General features: G+C 35.5%; 1 protein-coding gene across 7 annotated transcripts in view; it reads left to right on the top strand.

Moving 5' to 3' along the window:
• Positions 1 to 27859, top strand: part of CCDC30 (coiled-coil domain containing 30) — a 134794-nt gene that overhangs the window by 74519 nt on the left and 32416 nt on the right. For all 7 annotated transcript variants that reach the window (XM_074305469.1, XM_074305472.1, XM_074305474.1 and 4 more), the window contains 5 exons: positions 6989 to 7168; positions 11368 to 11577; positions 14594 to 14745; positions 18890 to 19052; positions 19952 to 20064. In XM_074305469.1, coding sequence (XP_074161570.1) covers positions 6989 to 7168; positions 11368 to 11577; positions 14594 to 14745; positions 18890 to 19052; positions 19952 to 20064 — 818 coding nt within the window. The remainder of the gene's footprint in view (positions 1 to 6988; positions 7169 to 11367; positions 11578 to 14593; positions 14746 to 18889; positions 19053 to 19951; positions 20065 to 27859) is intronic.

Consider the following 27859-nt stretch of genomic DNA (forward strand, 5'->3'; position numbering starts at 1 on the left):
TTTTCTGTGGATTAAGAGTGGATGAAGTCACAAATTGCGTAGGTATAGACAGAAGAGAGAAAATGGCATGCAACTGAACAAGTTACCTAGTGTTAGGAGTCATGATGTAGATGATCCAGCAAAGAAAACTGAGAAGAAGCAATCAGGCAGGTTGGGGAAGAATAAGAGAAGAGGGTTATGAAACCTAGAGATCAAAGAATAGGTAGAGATCTGGGTACTCAGTCTTGTTAAATGTTAGTGTTTATTTCATCTGTATCATTGCAGTAATTAGGTATGTTGTTTTTATTCCTCTTTCTTTACTATTCATCAGTTCATTCACACTTTATTGTTTTCCTCTGAATTCATTGTTTTTCATTTCTTGTAATGAACCAAGATTCCAGTGCATTCAATCTATACTATTCAGCTATCATTTAGTTTTAAGAGCTCTTGCTTTGTTATTTTGCCACCACTAAAAAACCTTATTGTGAATATTTTGATATGTATATTTATTTCTGTCTTCTCATCATCTTGGGTAATATATCCACCAAGGGTATCTCTGGTAAAAGGGTTTGAACAATCTAGTGACTTTTCTTGTGTAATTCCAAATTGTTTTCCAGGATGGTTAGACCAACTAGCATCCCCACCACCATCAGGGAAGTTAGATCTAATTCATATTAGAAAGTGCAAACTCCACTTACATTACATTTTATATAGCTTTTTTTTTATTATAAGAGAGGGTTCACTGGATGATAATGAAGTTTTTCCAAATAATTTTTTTTAGTTTGTTAGGGTTGTAGTAAAATTATTTGTAAGTATAAGAGAAATTAAAAGAAATACTTATAACACTACCATTGTTTATCCTCTAGTGTTGTTAAGCTTCTGGGTGCTCTACTATGCAGAGAAGTTCTGATACTATTAATGAGAAAGCATCAGAGGAAAAAGTATATGCTCAATTGCTGTAACCATCAGGATTGAATAATTGGTTGAATAATTTTTTGTATTTATAGAACATATTTTTGTGTGAAATCAAAGGGATTTTAAGATGTTAAAATAAAATCTTGACTCCTAACATTGGAGAAATAAGTCATTCTGGAATATTGATTTGTTATTCAAACTCATGCTCATATAATACTTTATGATTTATAAGATGTTTTCCTAATGATAAATTTTGGAGATAGGTAGTGCATGTGTTATTATCCATATTTTGCAGATGAGGAAACTGAGGCCCAGAGAGATGAAGGGACTTGACAGCATCATCTAACTAGTGGCTTTCAGAACTGGGATCTGAACTCCAGCATTCTTCTGACATCAAGTCTGTTGCTCTTATGAATAGACCCATACTGCATTTCCGTAAACTAAGGGAGCTTAGACTTCAAGCCCTGAGACTTGTTTTATATTAACTTAATTGAATAAACATCTTTCTGAAATACACCACACACTTCCCTGTATTTTTTAACAGAAATTTTTATCATTTAACTTGGTCATCATTATAAACATTACTTTTTACAGAGTCAGAACTTATCTCCCCCAAAAAGGTTTCAGTCTAAATGGGGAGATTAATCTTTACAGACAGTATTGGGCCGACTTCATCTAGGCCTTGGAACATTGCAGAGTCTTCAGAATGAAATCCATAGCCATTCAAAAGCATTTGACCTAATAGTCCTCAGAGGAAAAACCAAGTGGTTAAAGAAGGCCTATTGTCTGTATTCTGATATTCCATTTTATGAATAGCTCACAGTGCTATTTTGTCATGGCACATATGTTGGACAACCACTACAAATGGACAGTAGGCTGGGCCCAACATGTTTTTATCATAAATAACTGCCAGCAAAAATAGTCAAACAAAGGGCAGTCTTAACTAAATTAACAACAAAGAATGCCCTTTTATTCTGGCCTTCCCAAAGTTCTGCCATCTTTCATAGGGTCATAGGTTTAGATCTGGAAGGGAGCTTAGAGATTGCTGAACCCTGCCCCCATGTAGCCTCTCCATTTTGAAGATGAGAAAACAGAAGCAGAGAGAGGTGAAGTGACTTGCCCAAAGTCATACAGCTAGTAAGTGGCAAAGGCAAAACTATTTTTTATGTTTTAATATTTTTATTTTCCCCAGTGACATGTAAACGATTTTTCATTTGTTTTTAAAACTTTTGAGTTCCAAATTCTCCCCCTTTCTCCCTACCCCATCACCACTGAGAGAACACATATGAAGTTATGCAATACATTTTCCCTAAAAATTATGTTGTGAAAGAAAATATCTCTCCCCACTCCCCAAGAAAGTAAGAAAAATAAAGTTAAAAAACCAGCATACTTCAATCTGCATTCAGACACAATCATTTTATGCCCAAAGAGCTATGGAAGATATTTTTCATCCTAAGTCATTTGGAGTAGTCGTAGGTCATTGCTTGGCTGAGAATAGCAAAGTCATTCATAGCTGATAATTCCAAAACATTGCTATTACTTTGTACACAGAATATTTCAGTTTGTTTGAATTCATGGAGAACTTTCCAGGTTTTTCTGAGGACATCTTGCTCCTCATTTCCCATAGAACCAATAATATTCCATCATAATCTCATACCGCAATTTATTCAGCCATTTCCCAATTGATGGGCATCCCCTTAATTTCCAATTCTTTTTCTTGAGAAAAAAAAGTAGCTATAAATATTTTTATGCTTATAGGTTCTTTTCCTTTTTAAAAAATCTCTTTTGATATTCATGCCTAGTAGTGATAGTACTAGGTCAAGGTATATGCATACTTTATATCCCCATACATTTGAGAAATGAGGCCTTCATCAGAGAAATTTGCAGATAGCTGATAATTTCTTGATTTGCCTTAATGATAATTTCATCCTAAAACAATTTTTCTTGAGAAAAAAAAGTTGCTATAAATATTTTTATGCTTATAGGTTCTTTTCCTTTTTAAAAAATCTCTTTTGATATTCATGCCTAGTAGTGATAGTACTAGGTCAAGGTATATGCATACTTTATATCCCCATACATTTGAGAAATGAGGCCTTCATCAGAGAAATTTGCAGATAGCTGATAATTTCTTGATTTGCCTTAATGATAATTTCATCCTAAAACAAGTTATTTATGCTTAACCTAGCAAATTTTTTTCTTTTAGTTATTTTATCAGAATGATATATAGGTTTTCCTAATAATTCTGACACTAGCCAAAACTTTAATTCTGTGCTGTGTCTAATTTTCATTAATAGGAGCAAATTAGTTGTTAGAGGGAAAGTAATCATTCCATCCAGTAATTTTTGATAAGAAGAAATTTGGACTTAATCTGGAACTCTATAGGTAAGCATATTTCAAAAGTTTCAGAAAAAATGTAGGGAGGATCGGGTGAATTAAAATTCTGTGGAGAAAAATCATCACAAGAGTGGGTAGAAAACTCCCATGAATGAAATTGTGAAGACAAAAAGAGAGAAGCAGTTCTATTGTGGAACACAGAAGTTGTTTGAAGAGCCTGATATAGGAAAGTCTCTAACCAACTTAGATTTTAAAAGAATATATGCAGAAAGTGAAAACAATGGCAAAGTAGCAGAGCAAGAGTATAAGAAATATGGAATAATCCTGTGAAAATCTCAGAAATACCAAAATTTTACATAAACTGAGGATAGGGGGGGAAATATAGTTTTTAAATTTATTGAGGAAAAGAGGAAGATCATTACCTCTGAGACATACTTCTGATACATAACACTAAACATCACTATATCTCATATTTTTTCCTTCATCTGTAAAATATTGGGTGTGGATGTTTGATATAACTTCCAATATAATTTCCAGTTTTAGAGCTGTCATTCTGTGATCAAAGAAAGGAATGATATCTGACAGGAAAAAAAAGATCAGACAGATATGCTCCATTTTTCTTAAACTTCTCTTTTCTCTGCTAAGGAGAATGACCTTTTTTCTGCATAAAGAACTTTGAGGATAATTATCTATGCTCTGCACTAGTCAGATCATATCTGTAGTATTGTGTTCAGTTCTGAGTGCTGCAGTTTAAGAAGGACATTGATAAGCTAGAGAATGTCTAAAGGAGGCAAACAATATGATGAAAAACCTCGAGTCCATGCCAACTGAGGATCTGTTCAAGGACCTGGACTAGAGAAGATTGGGCCAGGGAAGAGGGGGAAGTAGGAGGGGTCATAATAATTGTATTTAGGTAATTGAAGATTGTCCTGTGGAGGAGGGACTTGTTCTGTTTGTCTTTAGAAGGTAGAACCCAGGAACAGTAGACTGACGTGGCCAAGGGGCAATTATGGATTTGATATTAGGAAAAAATGACATACATAGAGCTATCTAAAAATGGAATGAACTGCCTCTGGAGGCAGTGGCTTCTCCTTCATTGGAGGTCTTTGAGCAAATAGTTGATGACTGCTTTTTTGTATATATTATAGTGAATATTTTTATAGTTATTAATTGCTGAAACCCACTTCAACTCCAAAATTCTGTGATTCTGCTTATTGTTATTTTTATTATGGAATGTCTTTAATCCTAAATTTGTTGCCTCATGTTTTACACTCCAGATTTGTATATTTTCCAGAAGTTTGGATTATTCAGTGATTTCCTGAATATCTTCTTGCCTTGAGATAAGCAAAAACTCTAAATCCCTACAAGCTATGAAATTTCAGTCTTTCCCCCCTTGCTTTCCCTATTGGCCTTCCCCAAATAGTATAAAAGATTTCAGTCAATACCTTCTTCCTTGGCTTTTGTTTGAGGGGCAAGGAACAGCAAGTTAATAGTCATTGCTTTATCCCTACTTGGCCGATTTTCTCTTTTCTCTTTATTTCTGGACCCAGACTCCTCCCCTGATGTGGGATCCACAGACTTGTGAGAGAATAGATTGGAGAATTAAAATTATAGTAATTCTTCCCTTGGACCAAAAAGTATTTAAGTCTGAAACCTAAAATTTAAAAAGAAAGGAAATCCAAAGTGTGACTATTACCTTTTAATTTCTTTTCATTCTCTTCGTATAAAAAAAAAAAAAAAACTTTGCTTTTTTTCTGCCCATCTACATCTTCTGTACCATCATTCTGTCCACAGATGCCATTTTGGCATCTGTACTTATAGATTAAATGACTGTATGTACTAATAATATTGAATTATTAAGTTTTGATGAGTTTTTGGCTAAGGAAAACACTAGGTCTCAGATCCGAGAAGAACTCAAAAATGAGAAAAATTAAGTAAATGAAAAATTAAGAAAAGCTGAGATGTTTAGTTTGCTGTGCCTCATAAAAGCTTGGTTTGAGGTAACATTCTATTTGAGCAAAAATATAAATTATAATAGAGGTCTTTGACCAAGAGAAGATGCAAAGGAAATAAAATATTTTGGGGCAACTTTGTGTGGCATTGTAGTGCATAGATCCTAAGTACGACTGAGGAAGACTTGAGTTTGAATCTGGCCTTAGACACTTTTTAACTGTGAATCTAGACAAGAAAAATAATCTCTATTTACCTCCGTTTCCTCAAGTGTTAGATGCAGATAATAATACCACCTACCTCACAAGATTGTTGAGAAGATCAGATGAGATACTTGTAAAGCATTTAGCATAGGGCCTGGTACATAGTTGTATTATAAAAATGCTTATCCCTTTCCCTTTCCCAAATGCAGACTTTTTAGAGATCTAGAGAGAAAAGGAAGTGGGTTTGGAAAGTATTAAGAGAGAGCCAAAGGATATCTAAATGTTATCTCAAAACCATATAAAGCTGGACAGTCTATTGTAGATGATTATATTTACCTTTCTAAGCATTGGTCTGTACACTTATAAATTCTCATATCTATTATTAATTATATCATATTCAGTTAATGATTTACTACTAAAGAGAAAAAAGCACTGGTCATAACATTAGGTCTTCATTCCCAATTCCTCATCCTTGATGGTAGAAAGGGAAGTGACAGGGAATTTGAATCTACAATTTTGTCACATGGACCCATAGCATTACATTTTCTTACCTTTGTTCATTGTTTCTGAGACACACATGCACACAGACACAGAGTCTGTATTTTAATTCTCTACTTGCATTTTCCCCCATTCTAAAATGAAGATGCCTCTACTAACGTCTTTTTCTGGCACCTCACCCTGATAAGGATGTGATCCTGGGTTCTCAAATTTTCCAGTGGAGCGGAAATTCTAGCTTAGTCTGCTAAGTTGGAAAGGCTGTGAATATTGACCTAGTGAGCATCAGCCTGGCTAAAGTCAAAGATGCTTCATTACCAGGTTGGCCAAAGAGTGATGATTTTTTTGACCATAGAAATCTTTCAAAACATCATCTTCTTAAATAGAGTTGCTATCTGATTCAATGGAGGGAGTACTTCCACCAATGAAATTTTAGAAGTAAAATAAGATAAAGATAGCAATGGATTAGGGGTCTATCTAATCCTATAATTTCTCCATTTCTTCCACTTTAGGATAAAAATATCAGGAGCATAATAAATACAACAAATGTCTCTATTAATCCCTTTTCTTTCTTTTTTTTTAACTAATAAAAGGGATGAGGAATATGGCTAATTTCAAATGGTAGATAATCCCCCACATTCACCTTTTGTTTTGAAATGTGTTTGGAGTTTACATTAAAATATAGGTGTATTTTTACATTAAAAAAAAAAAGAATCCCCATTGCAGGTACGATTCATTAGCGACTGAAAATAAGAGTATTTTCTACATCCTGCTCCCCTTCTCCTTTCTTCCCTTCTGAAGCTTGACTATTTCTTCTCACCTCTCAAAAGGCCCTAAGACTTACCTTTCCTTAGAAAGACAAGTTCAGAAAGGCTTTTTTTTTTTTTTTGCAGGCACAGAAAGTCAAGAAGTCAAAAAAGCCTTAAGAATAACAATAAAAATGAATAAGCTGAAATGTAAATAATCCAGATATAGGTAGTCAAGAGATCATTATTTGGACTATGATTGTGAACAATCAAATGGGAAGCCAGCCTACTTGTTTGGGAACCTGTGGTCACTTGTTTACTTTTTTTCCTTATTTCTTCTAAAAACATTTTTCTTTCTTTGTGCAGAGTTCAATAGATAAAAAATTGAGATACCAACATCAAGGAGAAGAGATGCAGAAGCTTCAACAGAACTTGCAAAGAGTCCAGACTCTATGTAGCTCAGCTGAAAGAGAACTTCAGTTTGAACGGACAAAAAGCTTTGATTTAAAGCAGCATAACAACTTACTTCAGGAAGAGAACATTAAGGTAAGCATAGTTCCCTTGCTTAACTAGGGCACTTATATGTAAGCATTTATATGTTGTCTCATTATTGTCATTATCTTGATGAAATTATTGCTGGCTTAACCCACCCATTTTTTAGGATTAGATTATTTGCTTTCCAAGTTATGTCTATTTTTCCATCACCCTTTATTGCACATAATTTTTATTGCATCATGATCTGAAAAGGATACATTTGGTATTTCTGCCTTTCTGTATTTAATTAGGGGTTTTTTAATACTATAATATATGGTCAGTTTTTTTCAGGTGCCATGTACCACTGAAAAAATGCTCAATTCCTTCTTATCCCCATTTAGGGCAAGGGAAAAGAAAATAGTTTAGCATTAAATTGGTTCACCGAAACATCAAGATAGTAAGGGGAGACTATACCTCTCTTCTCTGACAGATTTCCCCCTCTATTCTGCCCCCCTCCCCCACTGCTACTTCTCTCACCAGTCTTTGATCATGTTCTGTCTACTGGTTGCTTCCCTAATGCACACCAAAATGCCCATGTCTTCTCCATCCTCAAAAAACCCTTACTTGACTCATTGATATCTGCTAGTAATCATCCTATATCACTTCTCCTTTTGGCTAAATTCCTCAAAAGGTTTTCTAATTAAGTGCCTCTTTACTTTCACTCTTTTCTTAACTCCATGCAATCTGGCTTTCAATCTCAGCATTCGATTGAAACTGCTCTTTCTAAAGTTACTAATGGTCACTTAAGTGACAAATCGAATGGTCTTTTCTCAATTATCACTCTTAACATTTCTGCAACTTTTGCTACTGATGATCAGTTATTGATATTGCCTTCTTTCTGGATTTTTGTGACACTATTCTCTACTGGCTTTTCTCTCCACTATATGATCATTTCTTCTCTCCATTGCTGGACTTTTATCCATGACATGCCCCATCCTAGTGGGGACATACATCCTTCAAGGTTTTATCACAAGCCCTTTCCTCTTCTGCTACTATGTGATTTCGTTTGGTGAGGTTTTTCTGATCCTTTCTATGCAAGTAACTCTCAAATTTCTTTGTCCAGCACCAATCTCTCTTCCGACTCCCAAGCTTACATTGCCCAGTACTTTTTAGCCATCTCAAACTGGATGTTTTATAGACATCTTAAAACCAGCATGTTCAAAACTGAACTTACCTCCCCCCCACCATATGCACTTTTCTTCCTAACTTTGCAGTAATTCTCAGGGATGCTGCCATCTTCCCAAACACCCAGGCTCACAAAGTCAGTGTCATCCTCAACTCCTCAGCCTTTTACCCTCTCCTCTCCACATCCCATCAGTAGGATCCCATTCTTTTCTTTGTACTTTTAAAACATCTTGTATCTGCATCCTATTGTCTCCTCTGACACTGCTACGAACCTAATACAGGCCCTCACCTCACTCCTAGACTATTGCAGTAGTCTATTTTTTGGCTTTCCTATCTCAAATCTCCCTTCTCCTGTCCACTTTGTGATCAAGTGGCGCTGGCTCCATTGCTATTCCTTGCACACTGCATCTCCCAATTGAGCATATTTAGTGGCCTATTCTCCATTCCTGGAGCATTTCCCTCCTTATCAGGCCCCCCTAACTTCCCTGGCTTCCTCCAAGTCTCCATTATGTTTCTACCTGTGCAATAGCTGTCTTCCATCCTCCAAAATTTTAGTACCTTCCCTTTGAGATTATTTCCAGTGTATTCTATTCATATCTTGTTTGTACACAGTTGTTTGCATGTTGTCTCCCCGATAGACTGTGTTTATATAGAAAGAGTCACTTAGAAATTAGAAATTTTGTCCAAATCCCAATTTGGATGGCCCAGTGCACTGAGAGAATCCTGGTTTTCTACCTGAGGGTGAGGGGATTCTTCTCATCAGTCACAGAACCCAAGGCCCTCCCCTAGTAGGAATAGCTTCACACACTCTGGGAAGCTCAATCAGACCAGGTTTCCTTCTGATTTTCTTTGTCTTTTCCTTACTGCCTTTGGATTAGGTAATACTATTTCATGAGTCAAGGCAGGCCCTTGTTAAGCAGGATTCTTTGATAAACTTGGTAAAATGATTTTTGTTTGTTGAATCTGCCTAACTCAATAGGCAATTGTAATTTTACCTGTACATTTGGGACCGTATAAGATCTGTGTAACATTGACTATTGTAAGACATTGTATAGCACTAGGAAAGCAAGCAAAAAGGAAGCTATGCTTCTCTGAGACCCCAGAAAACTGTTCTGGGCTGGGGGCTTGAACAGTATATTCACAATGCACCCTGACTGATAGCAGCTTAACAGTTTCTTCTTTAAGTTTTTTGAGTGCCTCCAAAATGTGGCTCATCTGATCTGTATTTCTTGAATTCTTCAAGGGCAATGAGACACTTTCTTATTAACTTTTTAAAAACTAATTTTTTTTTATCTTCCTGAGGATCAATTTCCTCCTTTGCTATTTTTATTCTGATATTTAAGAGAAGCAAAATAAAAATTGAACCCTTCGGCCTTCTCTCTCTGGTCTGTTGTCATCATATGCTCTGAAGTTTTATCCTTTCTTTGATCCTTTATGTTCCTTCCCAAAAAGGAAAAAACAACAACAACAAACTGTTTCTTTTGTTGTCCCTCGTCAACTTCTTTTACAACTATTTTCCCAGGATCATTTTGGCTTATTGTATTTATTCTCCTCCTTCCTCTGACTTCCATCCTCAGTGGTAACCACCAGGTGGTGCCATTGAACATAACCAGCAGAGCTGCCCATTACCTACTGAGCCCGGGAACAACTGGGCACCTTTGCGCTTCCACTGCCCCTCCCTTCTTTTGCGGCTGAGGTTTCCTCAATCCAAGGCTTTAAGGACAAAAGAAAGAAAGGAAAGTCATTTTTTCCTGCTGCTGCTCACATGTACAAGATGTGATCCTGAGGCTTGTTCTTGTTCTCCCCCTAACAAACTAATAATGCCCAATGCTTGGCCAGAAGTCTCATTCTCAGTTACAGATTTATAGTCATAACCTCACAATGATACAGATTTCCTCCAAGATTTTCCTCAAATTGTATCCAGTAATAGTTAGTGCTCACATTTTAAAGCTAACCCCAGATTTTTAATAACAGAAATTGGAGCAAAGATAAAAGAAACCTCCAAAAACCTGCAGACTGTGGTTCAGGGGCCTATTTCTTTCAAAGGAGATTTTGTTTCATAGAAGACATAGGTAAATTAGCTCCCAGTTCCAGCATATGAATACCAGCTTATTGGTATTCCTTGAGTGTAGAACCTATTATCAGATCTTTCCTTTACTCTGGCTAAGTAAACTAAGGTGCATGTTACTAGAGATTAGATTATGATTTTTTTTTTGCTTAAATTCAAGAAAGACATAGTTTACTTTGGGGGTTTTTTCATTTAAAATTTTTTGAACTTTACAAACATGAAATAAAATGAGTACTTCTACAGAACAGAACAGAAAGAAAGGGTTGTAAACAAAATGTGAATTTCTATTATGTACAGCTTGCTTTTCTTTTTAAATATATAATTTTTTACAGCACAAAAAGATTTTATTACATTTCTATATCAGAATTTATTTGGCCATTCTTCAGATGCTGGGCATTCCCTTAGCTTTCAGCTTTTTGTTATATCAAAGAGAGCTACTTATAAATATTAGTGTATACATGGGTTTTTTCTTTTTCTTTGAGCTCTTCGTGTTCTAGCCAAAAAATGTGATAGCTATAGTGTTATCAGTACATCAAAGGGTATGCCCAAGTTAATGACTTAGGAGGCATAATTTCACATTGCTCTCTAGAATGATTCCACCAATTCACAGCTCCCTCAGCAATGCCTTTTTAAGGCCTGCAGTACATCCAGGAATCATCATTTGCTTTTTGTAATTCTACTTTGCCAATTTGATGGGTGTGTAGTAGAACCTTAGAATTGTGTTCATTTGCTTTTTTTTATAATTATTAGTAATTTGGAGCATTTTTAATATAGCTGTTGGCAACGTGGAAGTTTTCTGTGGAAACACTTGTTAGGGAATGGTTCTTCTTTTTGTAAATGTGAATCAGTTCCTTAAGTATCTGAGATATGACTCCTTAAACAAAGAAAATTTCTGCAAAAATTATTATTCATTTACTTGAGAAAAGACATATTTGATGTAAAGTAAATTCATTTGAAGGATTTAGGTTACTAAAATTTGGTCTATACTGAGATTGTCATTTTTATTTCCCAATTCTAGATCAAAGCTGAATTGAAGCAGGCCCAGAAGAAACTACTAGATAGCACAAAAATGTGTTCTTCTGTCACAGCAAATTGGGAAGGCAGTCAACAGAAAGTAAGAGACCTTGAACAAGAAATACTTAAGCAATCCAAAAATATTCAGTCACAGAACAGTTTATACGAAAAACTTGCTCAAGAGAAAACCAGAGTGGCTCATGCAGAGAAAATGGTAATTATAACCATTCATATTTGTATCTATCTTCTCAGTAACTAGGTCCTGGAAGCTATCATTGAAATCCTCTTTCTCAAGATTCCAGTAATTGTGAAATTCATATTACATTTTAATTGAATCTGGGTATTTACTGATAAAGGATCTGACCTTTTCTCTTATCTCCCCATATTCCACAACTTCTAGATTTTGGGTGGTTTTTCTTTCTTCTTTCTCTACCCTATAAGAATAAATTTAAAAGGGCAGAATCTATTAAAGCTACAATGTGACATTTACAGGATTACACAATGTCATAATTGGAAGGGTCCTCAGTTGCTCTCTTGTCTAGCCCATAAATGAAAAACTTCAACACATTAGTCAAGTGTTGTAGCCTCTCCTTGAAGACCTTGGATCTGGAAGAGTTTACTATGCCAACCCATGTGGATAGATGTAATTATTGGGAAGTTTTTCTTGCCTCAATCCTTGAGACAAGTTGCTTTGCAGCTTCTACCCACTGCCTCTAGCTCTACTGTTGGCTGAGTCTAGTGTATCTGCCATCTGATAGATCTTTTTTAAATCTTTATTTAAACTTTTATTTTTAAATAGTATTTTATTTTTCCAAATACATCCAGAGATAGTTTTCAACATTCACCTTTGAAAAACTCCCTCTTTCCCTTCTTCCCTCTCCAAAACAGCAAGCAATCCGATATAGGATATGTGCAATTTTTCTAAACATATTTACACACTTATCATGTTGCACGAGAAAAATCAGATCAAAAAGGAAAAATGTGAGAAAGAAAAAAAAAAACAAGTAAGCAAACAACAACAAACAGGTGTTGTGATCCACATTCAGTGCCCATAGTATTCTCTCTGGATATAGATGACACTTTCTATCACAAATCTATTGGAATTGCCCTGATTCACCACATTGTTGAGAAGTGCTAAGTCCATGAGAATTGATCATCACATAATCTGGTTGCTGTGTACAATGTTTTCTTACTTCTGCTCACTTCACTCAGCATCAGTTCATATGAGTTTTTCCAGGCCTTTCTGAAATAAGCTGCTTGTCATATTTGATAGACCTTCTGGCAGATTGAAGAGTCAGACTGTCCCAAAGCTACCTCCTTTGTGTTTTGTTTTATACTTTTACATTGAAAAGTATTTTTAAGTGTATTGTAATCATCCACCAAACTTAGAGTGAAAGGTTGGTTCAGGCCCCACCGCTTAGAGGCTGTGTGACAAGGGAAGATTACTTAAATTCTCTGCAGCTGAAATTCTTTATCTGAAATAGGAATGGTGAAATTTGTACCTATGTAATAGGGATGATTGTTAAGCAAGTACTGTGCAAACATGAGGAGCATCACAGGTTTTAAAATCATCTCAAACATTTACTAGCTAAGTGAGAATAATAATACCCACAAGGTTGTTGAAGATCAAGGGTAGTTCCGCCTGTGCAAGTGGATCTGAGAGTCATCTGCAGAGAAATGATCATTGAAGCTGCAGAAGCTAATGAAATGAAATGAAGGCAAGAAATGATACCCATTATACATGTTGTCATGCAAAACATATGTACATTTTAGACATGTCATGAAAAATAAAAAAAAAATGAAAAACAATATGCTTCCATCTACAGTTTATCACTTCCCTCTTCTGGAGGTGGATATAATGTCTGGGCTAGCTCTCTGGAGAGCCTCAGGATTAGTCAGGGAAAGGATCAAAGAAAGTCCTTGGTCTTTAGGGGGAGAAGTGAAGGAGGCAGGCAAGCTGCCACTCTCGGCTTGCCAAAGATGTATCCTGGACTCTGGAGTCTGGCGCCTGAAGTCTCTCTCCTCCTCTTCCTGCGGCAGAACAACTCTGACCTCTCTTCCTCAGCACTACAATCCTTGCCTATGATTATCTCACCACCACACATTCAGCAAGCACCAATGGTGAGGAGAGCCAACACATCACCATCTCATCTAAATATATATATTTAGAGCCATTGTCTCACATCGAATAGGTAATTAGCCTTAAATGCTCTGCTGTCTCAGATTCAAGTACACCTTTTCAGAGTTTCAACTTTCTACAAGTGGATAGCGTTTTTTCATTGCAAGTCCTTTGGAATTGTCATAGATCATTGTCTTGATCAGAGTAATTAAGTTTTTCACAGTTGATCATCATTACAATATTGATGTTACTGTTTAATCTATATCAGATTGCTGTCTTGGGGAAGGGGAAGGGAAAGGAAAGAAGGGAGAAAAAATTGACAAGTAAAATCTTATAGAAATGAATGTAGAAAACTATATTTGCATTTATTTGGAAAAATAAAATGCTTTTTTGGGGGGGAAATCCTAAACTGATGTTATGTTCATTGTTCTCCTGGTTCTACTTACTTCATTTACATCAGCTCATATAAGGTTTCCCAGGATTCTTTGAAACTATCCTCCTTGGAAATGAGTATGAACCACAACATAGCATTTCCATTCCCTCTGTTTTGTCCACTTGCATTTTTTACTTTCTCCTCAGGTTATTTTTACCTTATGTCTAAGTCCGATTTTTCTTGTGCAGCAAAATAACTATTGGATATGTATACATATATTGTATTTAACATATACTTTAACATATTTAACATGTATGGGTCTACCTGCCATCTAGGGGAGGGGATGGGGGAAAGGAGGGGAAAAGTTAGAACAGAATGTTTTGCAAGGATCAGTGCTGAAAAATTACTCAAGCATATATCTTGTAAATAAAAAGCTATAATAAAAACTGAAATATAAATAGATAAACCTAAAAAAAAAAAGAAACTATCCCCCTTGTCATTTCTTATAATATATTTTATTTAATCACATTGACATATCACAATTTACCCTCCCCTCCATTCCAGCCAAATGCTTTCTCATCGGTGTAGAGTGTAGAGAATTCTGAATTTAATTTCTGAATTTTAGGCTATACTTGACATTAGGCCAGAGGGCACAATATCAACATTTGTTTTAAGGCTTTGTCCAGGATTTGTCTGATTTGTCTTTGAATGTTACTTTCTCATCATTTTCTGCTCAAGGTCTTGGAACTCCAGAAGAAATTAGAAGTTGCAAATGAGTCCTGTACAGAAGCTTGTATTTTAGATAAAAAGCAACTTGAAGAAGCGATAAAAGAAGCAAGAAAAAGTGAGACCAAACTAAAAATTCAGTATCAGGAAGAACAACAGAAAAGGTAATAGAAACACAATTGTCATTTTCTGTAGGGAGGAAAGATTGCATTCTAGAAAGTTGCAGCCTAGCATTGTTAAGAAAACATTAGAAACACTTAAGGACCATCCCCAACTTTCTCACTGAGATAATTCACTCAGTTGTCTGAAAGTTGGAATACTTTTTTTTTTTTTTTTTACAATATTGTAAAATAGAGTTTGCTTCCTAAATGCTCCCCTAGAGACTGACTTACCCCAAATGTAATTGAACCACAGCAATAACAATTATGATTTCTTATAATTTTATGGGTTAAAAGGGTTTATGGGAACTTTGGATGTTAGGAACACCTCTGTATGCCAGCCTCAGTCATAATCTCCAGAAGAGAATCTCTCTTCCCTCAGCCTCAGCCTCTTCCGCTAGTATCAGAAGTCATTGGGAATTAGTTACCCTAACTCATGTGCTAGGAGCAGGTAAGCATTCTGCTGGAAACCCCCAAAGGTTGTGAATGGGGAAAGAAGTGGTTAGGAATGATGACACGGTCTTGCCTTGATGGGTAGTGTGAAGAAGCAGAGATAATCACGAAAGAGTCTGTGAGAAGGGATTGTAAATGAAAGAGTATGGGAAGTTAAGTGCTATGGTAGGAGGTCAGTGGTATGAAGAATAGAAATATAGATTATCTCTGGCAGACATTCATATGGGAAGAATTACAGATTGTAGGATGGCATTATTTATTGAGAAATTAAATTTTTTTCTATAGCTAATTTATCTGAAATGGCTTTTATGAGTCATGTTAGAAAATTTGGAATTGTTTGTAATTATGTGGCTCCATTAAACTTAGATCCATAACTTATAAAATGTGACAGTACATGAAATAGTGGGCAACTAAGGGGCATAATACTTAGTGCACTGGGCCTTGAGTCAGGAAGACCTGAGTTTAATCTAATCGCAGTCACTTACTAACTAGGTGACCTTTGTATATGTCAATTATTCCTATTTGCCTCAGTTTTCTCATCTGTAAAATGAACTGTAGAAGAAAAGAGCAAATCACTTTAACATCTTTGCCAAGAAATCCCCCCAAAGAGTGACAATCAGATATGATTGAAAAGAGTGAATAACATATGAGGTCGTTATCTCCCAAACATGTATAAAACAAAATTCATATTATTTGTGATGTTTTGTACTTATCTAGTGTTTTTCTTTAAAGGGGTTCATTGTACTTTGGACCCTCTCAATCACTCTACAAATGTTATATTAATAAGATGTATTAATGGCTAAGTACACTGCAATGTTGAACTGGAATGAAAGAATGATAGTGATATGCTGCTTTCTGAATGTTCTAACATGTTAGTTCAGTAGAATAGATCCTTAGTCCAGAGGTATGCTGGTAAATGTTTAATATTTGGCTGACTGAAAAAACAATGACCACATAACACACTTCTAAATTTAATCCTTATTATTAACGTTTTCTCCTTCACTTTTAAAATCATAAAAAAACCTAAATCAACCCCTGATTTGTAGCTTTTCCAGTTCCTAAAATATAAATGCTCCACCTCAAAGTTTACCAGTCAGTGCTTACTCTAGCATAATTCTGCTTTGGTCATACGGAATATTCAACTCTAGACCGCTTGCCATTATGATCACTAGCTTCTTGCATTTTCAATAATTGTTATACTTTATTAAATTCCTCTTGTGATGACCACGTTAGTTCCCTGGATACCTTAGAATCAGCCAAAGTCAGGATAAGCAAAAGTCCTTGCTCTTTATTCTTGGTCTTTAGCAGTAAAAATGAAGGGAATAGAAGCAGGATCTCCATGACCTCTCCTCTTCATCTCCTGCCCAGAAGTGACTCTGGCTAGTCTTACTCCACCTCCTAGTCCCTCCCACATTTCTCTGTATCCACCAGTTATGGAGCCAGCACAGAATAGTGAGAAGGGCTGTTTTCCAAGCGCCAGTCTGTAGTTAGCCTTAAGTACTCTGTTTTCCGACCTCAGTGTATCAACTCAAGAGTGTCAGCCCTTTACACTCTCTGACAAAGATAAACTTACTTTTGTGTGGGTTTTTATATTTCAACCAAATGGAACAAATCATGCCAGGAAATTTCACTGGTATGTTATTTTTATAAAATAATATAGAGTGAAACAAGGTTGCCCACTATCACCATTACTATTCAATATAGTACTAGAAACGCTAGCCTCGGCAATAAGAGCCGAGAAAGAGATTCAAGGAGTAAGAAATGAGGAAATCAAACTATCACTCTTTGCAGATGACATGATGGTATCCTTAGAGAACCCCAAAGACTCTGCTAAAAAGCTATTAGAAATAATTCAGAACTTTAGCAAAGTTGCAGGATACAAAATAAATCCACATAAATCCTCAGCATTTTTATACATTACCAACACAATCCAACAGCAAGAAATACAAAGAGAAATTCCATTCAAAATAACTGTCGATAGTATAAAATATTTGGGAATATATCTACCAAAGGAGAGTCAGGAATTATATGAGCAAAATTACGAAACACTTGCCACAAAAATAAAGTCAGATTTAAATAATTGGAAAGACATTCAGTGCTCTTGGATAGGCCGAGTGGATATAATTAAGATGACAATACTCCCCAAACTAATCTATTTATTTAGTGCTATACCAATCAGACTCCCAAGAAATTATTTTAATGACCTAGAAAAAATAACAACAAAATTCATATGGAAGAATAAAAGGTCGAGAATTTCAAGGGAAGTAATGAAAAAAAAATTAAATGAAGGTGGTCTAGCTGTACCTGATCTAGAACTATATTATAAAGCAACAGTCACCAAAACCATTTGGTATTGGCTAAGAAATAGACTAGTTGATCAGTGGCATAGGTTAGGTTCACAGGGCAAGATAGTGAATAAAAATAGCAATCTAGTGTTTGACAAACCTAAAGATCCTAAATTTTGGGATAAGAATTCATTATTTGACAAAAACTGCTGGGAAAACTGGAAATTAGTGTGGCAGAAACTAGGCATGGACCCACATTTAACACCACATACAAAGATAAGATCAAAATGGGTCCAAGATTTAGGCATAAAGAACGAAATCATAAATAAATCAGAGAAACATAGGATAGTTTACCTCTCAGACTTGTGGAGGAGGAAGGAATTTGTGACCAAAGAAGAACTAGAGATCCTTATTGATCACAAAATAGAAAACTTTGATTACATCAAATTAAAAAGCTTTTGCACAAACAAAACTAATGTAAAATAATATAACTTCTGTCTTATGGACCAGATTTTGGTCATTGATTATTATGGACTATCTTAACAAATTATTTATCAATTGTTTTCTGAAGTGTTCTTTGCTTTTAACTTAAAATAAACGTTTGAGTTCCCGCTGGATATTATCCTTGACATAATTAGCATATAGGTCACCAATGTACAATTTGATGCAGACCAAAGTCTAAGACTTACTCCCTTTACTAGAAAATGGGAGTGGAATCCTATGGAAGAAGCCAGTGGTAGCAGAGAATTGTTCATATTTGGGGAGTTAGGTAGCATAATGGAGAGAGGGTTGTACCAGAAGTCAGGAAAACTCATTTTTATGAGGTCACATCTGGCCTCAGACACTTACTAGCTAGTGTGACCCTGGCCAATCACTTCACTCTGTTTGCCTCAATGAACTGGACAAGGAAATAGCAAAAACCTCAAATGGGGTCATGAAGAATTAGGATTGAAAATGACTCACAGCAATAAAGCACAGAAGTAGGAGGAATAGATGTGGGAGGGCACCAAAGCAGTACATTGTATTGATAAGCTTGCCACTTGTAAATATAAGCAGACATTGGAGAGATAGAGGATAATAAAAGCAGGAGCACTACTCATCTAGAAGCCTCCTACAAAGAATGCTCAGAGATTATTCTTTTGGGAGAAATGGAAATTCTATTTACTTTAGATATCTATGTCCCAGGGGCAGCTAGGTGGCGCAGTGGATAGAGCACCAGCCTTGAATTCAGGAGGACCCGAGTTCAAATGTGATCTCAGACACTTAACACTTCCTAACTGTGTGACCCTGGGCAAGTCACTTAACCCCAGCCTCAGGGGGGAAAAAAAAAGATAACTATGCCCCATGTATGTGAATGAGTTCTAGGGTCAGAGGTACTTTATCATCATCTTAGTGCTTTAACCTGCCCACAGGAAACTACTAGATCAAAGTGTAGACGAACTACAACAACACATACAATATTTACATGCTAAAGAGGCTCTTATGGAACAGTCTAATTCTAAGCAACAGTTTAAGATTCAACAACAAGAGGTTCAACTTCAAATATTAGAAGATGAAAAAAAACTCTCTGATGAGGTAAGTGCAAAAAGAGAAAGCTTCTCCTTGCTTTTGCATTTCTTAAAGACCTAAACTATTCAATGAAATTTAGAAAGCAATAGAAAATTAATAGCATTGTCCATTAGATTGTGTCTAACATGTATATTTTGAGTAATAAAGTACTGTTACAACTACAAATGGTGTCACAAGTCCCTTGGCAATGGCATATTCTCCCTGAATTATTTTTCTTATAGAGTGAATGAGTCCATTAAAGTCAATCTCCATAGAAGGCTCATTATGATGTGGCTCTGGCAGGTCCTACCATCTTGGAAGGATTTCCTAGCGATGTTTCTTAACCCAACAATTGGTCTAACTAACTTCAGAGAGACTCATTATCAAAAGGCTGGTAATGAATTTTAGAGTCATGGGAACTTGCAAAGACCATGTACTAAGATGTAAAGGAGTTGTGGTCTGTGCTGATTGAGAAAGTACTTACACTGATGGAACTGTGGTTTCCTGAGAAAGGTCATAGTTTGCAGTGAGTCATTCACATGATTTCACTTGATTCCCTCTTTGTGTCCAATGGTCCAGTATTCAAGGTCCTTTATCTTCTATCCTCTCCCAGAGTAGCTTCCCTTATCTTTTTTTTTTAAACTCCTCTACTATATATATATATAATATACATATATTCTCAACAAATAGGGTCCTCTCTATGTACCATATCACATTTATTTCTTCTATCTGTGGCTACAGAACTCACTTTGAATGAGTCCTGGTGGCCACTGATTGATATTGTTCTCCTCTTCCTTTTGCTTCCTCTCTATAATTTAGTTTATCATTTAAATATCTTAATAACTTGTGTAAGTGATCATTAGGATTAGTTTTTACCAAATAATTTTTGAAGTTATGTATGTGTACAAGATTCTTCTGTTTTCCAGCAAGTTAAAAACAATCAGGAATTGACGGAGAAGATATCTGTGTTACAACAAGAGAAGGATTCTTTAAGAGAAGAATATAGACAATTTTTGAATCAGCTTGATGTCCATATGAGGTAAATAAAAAGCAACAAGATGCAATGTAGAATTGATCCATTAAACTAGAAATTAGAAGACCTGAGTTCATGTCCAGCTTACTTCACTAATTATTTACAAGTCATTTTGCTTCTGTTACTTTTTATCTATAAAATGTGAATAATAATACACTATTTTATAAAGTTATTATAAAGATCTGATCAAAAGAGATTTTTAAAGCTGTAAAGCACTATGTAAATGTAAAATATTATTATAAGTTCATAGAATTAAGAATTGAAATTTTAGAGAATGCCTCATTAGATCCCATTTTTATAAGAAAATTGATTAATAATAGTAGCCTTAATAAGAATGCCAGTAATAAATCCAGAATCATAATTCACCTAGAAACAGATAAATTTTAAATCCAGAATCATAATTCACCCAGAAACAGATAAATTTTAAATCCAGAATCATTATTCACCCAGAAACAGATAAATTTTAAATCCAATTCACAGAGTAATTGCTTTGAGTTAAGCAAGAAGGGAAGGGTCCCAACTTCCAATTTAGAACTTAAAGCTGTTCCTGGCATTTAGATTGTCAGAACTAAGAGCTGGTGCTTCCCTGGTCACCTCTATCTGAACTCATGCACATTTATATATTTGTCCCTTGGTAACTTTCCCTCTTTACTGTTTATTTTTTCTCTAGGGCAAGAATTCTTCCTTACTCCATTTAGCCTCTATCAGTAATTATTTCAAAGACTAACTAATCTTTGCTTGTCTCATCAGCTAGAAATATGATTTCCTTTTCTTCCTTCCCAGAGTATGGGCAGAGCTGCTGCTAGAGCTTTGAGTTTTTACTCCTTTTTAAAAGTTCCTTTCTGGGTTAGAAGAATCCTCTCTGCCTTTTGGCCATCCTAACCTACTGTAATCCTTTACTCCAGGGAATATCTGATTTCATCCTAGTGTGTATTCCTACCAAAAATTGAGATCACCCCTTACAAATGATTGTCCTTAACTCTTGTGTAGGTTCTCTCCCAAGTTTGCCACAGAAGTCTACCCTACCTGATAGGGCCTTCCTCAGCTTCTCTTAGCTTCACAAAAACATCAGTGAAGAAAGGCGGTTAAGTGGTCTCTCATTCTTATTACATGACCAGTATTTTTTCAATGCTTTATTATGCTTCTATGTAATTCCTCTTTTAAATATATTGCATACATGTAGTTCACACCTTTTCTATACTCCTTCATTTCATTTTATTATTTATTTTATTTTTGTATTATTTAAAACCTGAAATCTTCTTGGAACTTGAGACAGTTTCCCAAAGGCAATTCAACCCTTTTTTTCTCCTCCTCTTCAATTTTTGGCCCAAATCATTGTTTATTTGCAGTGTTTGTCTAAGTATCAATATAGAGTTATAAATATGTAAATATGTGAACATGTGGATATATATCTAGAGAGATATATATGCTCTTTAGGTTGTCTATCCAGCTGTATAATAGTTTGGATAATACACATTCTTCTTTTTATGCATTTTTATTTCTTTCCTTCCTTAATTAAGCCAAACTATTGTATATGAGATCTCATTAGGATTATCTGCAATTATTCAGGGTCTGATGCACCAAGTCTAATGTCATCCACAAACAGGATAAATTAAACTCACCATCTCCAGGTAAAGGTTCCCTCTTTGACTCTGACTCTGCATTGACTCTTCTCCTTGTTAGTGGTAAACACCTTCAGCGGGCTTATGCTTTATGCCTCATGTGATAGTAATAATCAGAAAGTTGTCATATAGTTTCTGATTCTGATCATGTAAGATAACATATGTATGTAATATTCATTACAGGCCATAAAGTATTATCCAAATGTCAGCTATTATTATCCCATTACTGTTATACTTTCTATTATTTCTGTTACTATTATATCTTTCTGGGAATTTTATCTAATTTTGACATGTGTAGGAAACACCTTACTGGAGAGGAGTCTTTAAAATTGTATTTTACCCTTCTAAATATCTTTTTTTAATTCAACACACAATAAGCACAGTGGGATCTTATAATTTCCATATTTTTCAGTTCATTTTTAGATGGTAAAAATGTCATCTACTATGGAATATCATTTGTACAAGATATGCTTTTCTTTTCTAGTATACTAATAAAGGATGCCTTTGATGTGTATATGTCATTCTTAAAAAATTTTATGTAATAAGGTTTTGTTGTATCAGTAGACCCCCATCTCTTGCTAATACAAATCTCCTCTGAGATAGTAGGTAGTCGCTTTCAAGAAAATATTGATGTTATACAAGGGAAATGCCAGGAAGATATTGGTGCAAGCATGGACAGTGTCTGGGAAAGGAAGAAAGCAAGCCTTTATTAAGCACTCATTATGTGTCAGGCACTATGCAAGACCTTTTAGAAATATTATCCCATTTGATTCTCACAACAATCCTGGGAGATACGTAATATTATTATCCCCATTTTATAGTTGAAGAAACTAAGACAGAGGTTGCCTAATTACTAAACATTACATTTATATGCCATAGTTTTTTTCAGCCATTTCCGAACTGACAAACACAAAGGTATTACAGCTCTTTGCCACCACAGATTGCTGCCATGAATACTTGGGTACATTTGGATTCCTGTTTCCTATTTCACTTCTTTGAGTCAGAGTCTAGGCTTCCACGGACTCCATGTAATCATCGGATCACTTTTCCTAGTCATTTGCCTTTTCCGACAACTATTTTATCACTTCACATCTACCCATCATTTTGGCTTTTTAGCTGCTGCCTGATATTGACACTTCATAGACGTAGTTTGACTATTCCTGTATGTCATTTAGTCATTTCTCTTATACAATTCCAAAGTGAAATCCAGAACAATTAGTCTAATTCACAGCCCTGCCAAGAACGTTTCTGTCTTCCCCTTGTTGAAATTTTTTTTTGTAATAATAAGGTACAAGATTTTTTTCTCACACCACAGATAGTTTAGTTTGAGAATTGAGCCCTCGATATTCTCAACATTTTATCATTTCCAACATGGGCCTCCTCTACAGAGTTGGTCTCACATCCAGTTGCTTTTCTCTTTTTCATATTCTTCTTTGCCAATTTCCTTTCTTCAAGAAACACACTTGTAATTGTGAGGTTCAATAGGGTACAAATGTAATCGTCATACTCTTCTTGATGATGAAAAGACTTTGTTATTTAAAAAAAACTTTACTTTTTCCATTTTTATTTGGGGTCCTACATTTGATTTCATCTTTAAGTGCTTTCAGAGTTACTTTTCTAAACTGTGTCACACTTCCTTTAAACTTTTATCTTTTCAATTTTTCCTTTGTTTTATGAAACAGTTTGCTTATAATTTTTCACCATCTTTCTCTACAAAAATTTAACCAATGAATCTAAGCTGACATTGCTCTTGGCTACTACGTCTATTTAGTGTGGAGATTAAATGTTTCTTCACTTAGGCGGTTTTTAGGCTTTTTTTTTTTTTTACACCCTCATTATAGTATTCATTTACATTGATTAAACTTTTGATCAGTATTTATATATTTCACTCATTTACCACTTTCCAGCATCCATTATTTGTTTAAATAGGTTATACAGGAAATGTTTCAATGCATGTCATACATTTATCTCATTTTTATTCTTTATTCTAGTTTTGTATTTATTTTGATTTTTTTGCTCTCATATATAAATAGGCTGTCAGAGATCTGTGAATGATACTGTGTAAAGAATTATTTCCTGTGTTTTAAATTGTAATCAGAGGAGTGAAGCATAAAGAGGGCATTCTATCCTTCAAGGAATTCAATAATTCTTAGTGACAAAAGTCACTAAGAAAAAGTCAGAAAATCTAAGAATTATAATCATGGCAAAGTCACTCAACCATGACAGACAGCTTCCTTGGAATACATACATTCCTTGGAATCATCTAGACATCAAGTTAAGTCCATCAATGTCTAAAACATTGATGTCATATGTACAGTAGGCCCAGCATCCCTTTCTATGGAAATGTTAAAAGATATGATTAAAGCTGGAAATGAATGTGGCTTTATCTAACCATTTCCCATACAAATCATGAGGGCCAAGTGATTTAAATGCAAATGTACCAAAAAGCCACAAAGTACTTAATTTCTGATGTGATTCTTTGCCAGCTTAAAGCTATAGCACTGAGAGCCAAAGGACCAGATCAGGGGCAATGGCACAACTGAAGTCGAGGTGAAGATGGCAGGATTCTGAAGATCATCATTGATGATGACTAGATGAAGACATGTGAAAATAGCCCTTGATAGGCTATAAAAACATTTACAAAGTGGTCAAAGTTTGCAGCAAAATCTTTGTGAATAATGGCTTCATTTCTCTATAAAGTGAAAAGTTAGTGATTTCTTTATGACTGATGTGGAGAATGGTAGTATTTTGGGCAGCAAGAAGGATGTGACTTCTAGGGCAAGTGCAGACTTTCCTACAAGTTTCTGAGAAGTATATAGAAGATTTATATTGTGAAACAGAACAAATGTGGACATACTATTTATATCTTTCATTTATAAGTCAGCTGTTATTCATATAGTCATAAAGGTCCTTGAAGAATGAATAAAGAATATCCGTTATCACCAGCAAGATTGAAAGTCATGAAGGAAGTTCAAAAATGTGATGAGATACTGGAAACCAGTGATGGTATCATTGTGACTCCAGAGATCTGAATATTGTGATATCCACAGCAAATGTCTTTTTTGCTCATACTATAGATATTAAAAGGTGTCATCAGGTTGGGAAATCTGTTATTAGGACCACTCAACTACTAGAGAGCATAAATAAGAAGCCACAGCCCCCAGAGGCTTAAGAACAGAGATTTGTCCTGATTGGTACTGATTGCATTATTCTGTCTTGGGAGACTACCCAATAGAGGCTATGGGAATGCAACACTTTATTACCTGGGAGGCAGACTTCCATCTTTTACTCCAAACTATTTGTGAAGCTTCACCACCAGGGTATTTGAATGCCTTCATCTTCCTGACCAGATCACCTTCCCTTTCTCCACTGCCATCATATAAATGAAAATGTACTGGTCTCACATGTTTGAGTTAAGACCAAATAGAAACTGCATTTATCTCCTTAAAGCTAATACATCTTGGTGAATAATGAGAGATTTAACAGTGATGTCCTACCTTTTAGAGAGAAGTAGAGTGACTTCCAAGTGTAAGCCTCTTTTTTGCCATTGTGGGGCCTGGGATATAGAGAGAAATCTGTCTTAACTAGTCCCTACTGCTCCAGGCTACAGGCCTCACTACCCTTCTTACTACAGCTACTTACTTTCACCTTCTCATGTTGTGAGTATCCATGTTTCTCCAAGATGTCTTCTTTGTAGTCAGTTTGGGGGGGAAAAAAAACACCTTACATTTTTATTGTGATGGATGTCTGTAGAGCACATCTTTTACCAATAAACAAAAGCTGAATTGCCAAAGTAATTCAATACAATAGAAATCTTTTTGTAGTGTTACTTGATATTATCACAACCAATAATTTGTTTATTTGAAATATATGTAACATAAAGGTATGAAGCTACTGTGTAATCAGTAAGACTTTGATCTTTCTAATATTTTCCAACATATTTTTACTTTATTCACCTGTTGCCCACTTTTGCACAAAATCAGTTATCATAGTGGATATAGTTTTAATCTAGTGCCTCTTAATGATGTTTTCCAGGTGGTACTGTGAATAACATGGTGGGCCTGAAGGGAACACTCATCCTCTTGAATCCAAATCTGGCCTAAGGCACTTAACTATGTGACCCCTCACAAGTCACTTAACCCTATTAGCTTCAGTCTCCTGTAAAACGGGCCTGTTATTGTGAGGCTCAAATTTGATAACCTTTGTAGTGTCTTACAAACTTGAAAATACTATATAAATCCTAGCTAGCTACTAAAAAGGGAAGAAACCAGGGTTCATTTCCCCATGTTAGAGCTCTACTACAGCATTTTATTATTATTATTATCGTTATTATTATGTTGCCACTAGTTCTATTCCCTGTCTGTGCTATATTATTTATTTGCTGAAAAGCTTTCTACTTCTTCGTCTTCCTACTGAATTTGTTTTTTTTGTTTTGTTTTGTTTTGCTTGTGTTTGTTGTAGTTACTACTCCCCAGAAACAGATGTGGGTTACTTCTAAAGTCTAGTTATTGTACAACAGGTATATTGATTATTCCGGACTCTCATCTATCAAGTTGTTGGCAAATCTCTGCCTTTCTAACTGGAATCGGTCCAGTCTCTCTATACCTTCTGTTGCTGAACATCTGAGTCCCAATCATAATGCCACCCTACATACAAAGTGTCTTCTCCAGTTCCTGTAGGAATGATTCTTTTCTTGGATTAGCACATATCTGATTCTTCCACTCTGGCTCACAGTGAATCTGTCCACTTTATCTCTTCCCACCTAAGCAGTTGGACAGTGTGCCCAACACCTGGTTAGTAGCTCCCACTCAGTCTTTTTGAGAGTTTAGATAGGAATTCCCATTCTTTCCATTTGTTTTTCCTCAGATATAAACCTAACTTATAACTTTGATTAAACAATCTAATAAAGTGAAAAAAAAATGATTAATGATTGATGGACAGAAAAGGTATTTGAGTTGGGCTTTAGCGAGATGGTCTGAGTTTACCAGCTAGGAAGTTTGGAAAAGGGAGGGGGTGCTGAAGATTAGAGAATAGCATGACACAGATATAGCTTTAGGACAATGTTGGGTGTTTGGTGGTCAAGCAGAGCAACTTTTGACTGGATTGTGGACCTTGTAGGATGGCCCTCTGAGATAGGCTGGTTTTAAAGGTAAGGGAGCACCATATTTTGGAGTACCTTAATGGCAAGCAATGACAATTCTTCTAAAGGCAACATGGAGTCACTGAAGACTTTGGGCAGAGGAGTATGATGACCATCTTTTTGCTTTAGGTATAAAAACTTCAGTTATTATAACTTTCAGTTATTTTTAAAAAATCACCTAATGAGGTTGCCACATAACTCTTCCCTTAACAGCTACTTGGGGATTTTTATAGAGTATTTCTCTTCAAATTGATTGGACTAGATGCTCTTCAGAGTCAGGAGGGTCAGGGGTTGAAAGATTACATTTTCTTGAGTTACTGTTCAGTTGAAATAAAATTAGACCTGATTGTTGGCTTAACCCCTCCAGTCCCTGCGGTCAAATCAGCATTATGATCATATTTTATTATGAGTCTGCCCACCACAAATCACTGGCCTTTCTGATCTTTTTAAAAAATATTTCTGAAGGAGAAGCCAGGTGGCACAGTGGATAGAGCACCAGCCCTGAAGTTAGGAGGACCTGAGTTCGAGTCTGACCTTAGGTACTTAACATTTACCAGCTGTGTAACCCTGGGCAAGTCATTTAATCCTAATTGCCTTAGCAAAAAAAAAAAAATAATAACTCTGAATGCATGAAGGTTAATGAGCACTAAAATCTTTTAGGTTAATGAGCATTAAAATCTTTTAGTTCTTAAGTTTTGGCCTTGGTAACTTTCATGGAACTATAATTTCATTAGTGAGGCTCCTTCTCTGACCAACCCAAACCTTTTTGTTCTGTGCGATTCTTGTCCAAGATTTCCTATAAATCTTTCATGGATGATCTTCTCAAAGCCTGAGAGGCTTTCCTTTTTGTTCTCAACTCATGACTTGTGCCCATTTGTGATTTTTTGCTTATTACCTCTCGTTCCCTTCACCAATTTGCTCTACTGCCTCCTTTGTATTCCTAGATAAATAAAGCCTTTCCCAGTATTTTAAGTGTACCTCATTGTTGGTGTTATGATGTGGCCATAGGCCTTTTAAGTTATCTGTAACTTTTAATTCT

This window comes from Sminthopsis crassicaudata, chromosome 3 (genome assembly GCF_048593235.1).
Source record: "Sminthopsis crassicaudata isolate SCR6 chromosome 3, ASM4859323v1, whole genome shotgun sequence".
Lineage (NCBI taxonomy): Eukaryota > Metazoa > Chordata > Mammalia > Dasyuromorphia > Dasyuridae > Sminthopsis > Sminthopsis crassicaudata.